At 60.0% G+C, this 2141-nt stretch overlaps 1 protein-coding gene across 1 annotated transcript in view; it reads right to left on the bottom strand.

The window, feature by feature from the left end:
* The window catches only part of LOC104165663 (chromosome unknown open reading frame, human C17orf70), a gene marked incomplete at both ends in the record, with an annotated part of 1385 nt that extends 189 nt beyond the window's left edge, over window positions 1-1196 (bottom strand). The window contains 2 exons of the mRNA XM_009705341.1: window positions 5-764; window positions 1078-1196. Coding sequence (XP_009703643.1) covers window positions 5-764; window positions 1078-1196 — 879 coding nt within the window. The remainder of the gene's footprint in view (window positions 1-4; window positions 765-1077) is intronic.
* Between the last annotated feature and the right edge of the window lie 945 nt (window positions 1197-2141).

Raw genomic sequence — 2141 nt, 5'->3', positions numbered from 1 at the left:
AGAGAAGGGGCCCTCGCAAGTAGTTCTCCCTGAGCTCCGGCACCGGCGCCTCCTCCCTCTGATCTGCCTTGACGGCCACCATCTTCCCGTAGTGGCCCACGGCCACCACGCAGTCACAGCCAGTGTCTCCAAAGAGCTGCTCGTCCTCAGCATCCTCCACCGCCCTCCGCTCCGTTCTCAAGGCCCCGATGAAGACGATGGGCTCTTCCAAATGATGGAGGATCTTCACTGGTGGGTCTTGGTTCGAAACGTCGTGGCAGCCATCAACAGCTGGTAAAGAGCTGAGGGCCTTCAGTGGCACGGAGCAGAGCTGTCCATCCGGGAAGCCGCAGAGGATCATAGGAGACTCCAGCATGGCCGCGTCAATCCCAAAGAGCAGGCTGAAGAGGGGCTCTTCCAGCACGAAGCCCCCTGAGCACCACAGCCCCTCCCCGGACCCCACAGTGCCTGGGGAGGACGCACAGCACAGGACGGGCAGAAAATGGGAGGGCTGGCCGTCCCCCTCGTCCACGGGCTGGGGGCCGGGGCAGAAGCCCACTTCGCTGACCTGCCGGTACGGGGGACTCTCCTGCTCGGGGCGTGGAAGCTCATGCAGTTTCATCCACCATTTGCCATGAGCCTGGGACAAAGTGATGACGAAGTTGTTGAGCAGAGTGAACATGCACAGGCTGGAGTCTGGGAAGATGCAGGCGTCCGAGTCCACAGGGAAGACGCCGGAAGGGCAATTGCTTTCTTGGCCATCGCCATCAGTCTGCTCCATTAACCTTCAAGCAAACAGGGAAGAGCTCTCAGCCAAGCCATGGGGTGAAGCCAGCGCTTCCCTTGGCCGCCTCTTACCCTGGCCCTCGGAAACAAGCTCCCCGCAGCACAGCTTTTAGCATCTGCTGCAAGAGCGGCGATCTGGAGAGAGCCAGAGCTTCAAACCGTGCAACGCTTCCCGTGCCAGCGGGAGGACGGGCAGGGAGAGGGCAGCGGCGGAAGCCCAACACGTCACCCCAGCCATGAGAAGCGGCCCCGGGACTCCAGGGCTAACGGCACAGGGCTGGCTCACATCCCCGGTGGTGACAGTCAGCTCACCTGCTCTGCTGGTCCAGGGAGACGCAGTAAATGCCGCTGTGGGCACAGAGCATGTAGAGCTGCCGGGGCTGCGGCAGCAGCTCCACGTGCCACACCTGCTCGGGGCACCGGTACACAGCCTGGGTGGAAAAGCAAAAAGAAATGTCACCTTCCTACGGCACCCAGAGGGGCGGTGGGGACGGGGCCGCTCCCCACAGGTGTGAGGGTCAAGGGAGCCGTGGTGCCCACGCGGCCAGAGCCCTGCTCACCCCCACCGCGTAAAGAAAGAAACCACTTGCTGGACAACGCTCCCTCCCACACAACCCCAACGCCACTGCAAATTAAAGCGCTTATTTCCTGTAAACGCAGATTACAAACAATTTCCAGGAATAAATCTATCCCTGGGCAGCATCGCAGCCTGCGGACCCAGCTGGGCTTTCCTGGGCGAGGGGCAGCTGCCCTCAGTGAAGGGTGGCATGGGGCTGGGAGAAGGGCCGCAGGTAATGGGGCAGCCCATCACTCACACTCCCCGAGGGGAAGGAAAATAGCGATCAGAAAGCCAGTACATGCTCTACTTTCCTGAGAGGGAGCGCAGTGTAGGAGGCAAATCCTGATATTACAGCAATGGCTTTCTCAGAAATGATAATAAGAACAAATTAAAAAAAGAAGCCGCGTATAACTCAACACGACTGCTGTTAGTCACAGCAAAGACAATAGCGAAATCCTTTGTAGGTGAGAAATGAAAGAGATGTCACTTTGCTCGGGGAGGAAGAAAAACCTTTCTAGTTTAATTAAACGCTTGTCTTGCAAGTTTAGGAGAGGGGCCAGACGGCAGTACCCCCCACCCCGAGAAGGGGCCTTGGAGCTGGGAAAGGGGGTCTGGGGCTGCTTGCAAAGTTCATCTGTGGATGGGGGACCCCAACGGAAGGGCTCCAGGAAGGGCTCTGGCCCCAGACTGGGTGACCAGGGACCTGACTGGTGTCCCCATCACCTTCACCCCGTCCCAGCTCACGGACCCCACAGGACACCGGCCCCAGAGCACTCTCCCGGCACGGGGGACGCACGGCAAAGCCCCCCACCCTGCC

This window comes from Cariama cristata, unplaced genomic scaffold (genome assembly GCF_000690535.1).
Source record: "Cariama cristata isolate BGI_N322 unplaced genomic scaffold, ASM69053v1 scaffold30568, whole genome shotgun sequence".
Classification (NCBI taxonomy): domain Eukaryota; kingdom Metazoa; phylum Chordata; class Aves; order Cariamiformes; family Cariamidae; genus Cariama; species Cariama cristata.
The sequence above is the reverse complement of the archived record's forward strand: the minus strand, read 5'-3'. Positions and strand labels throughout refer to the sequence as shown.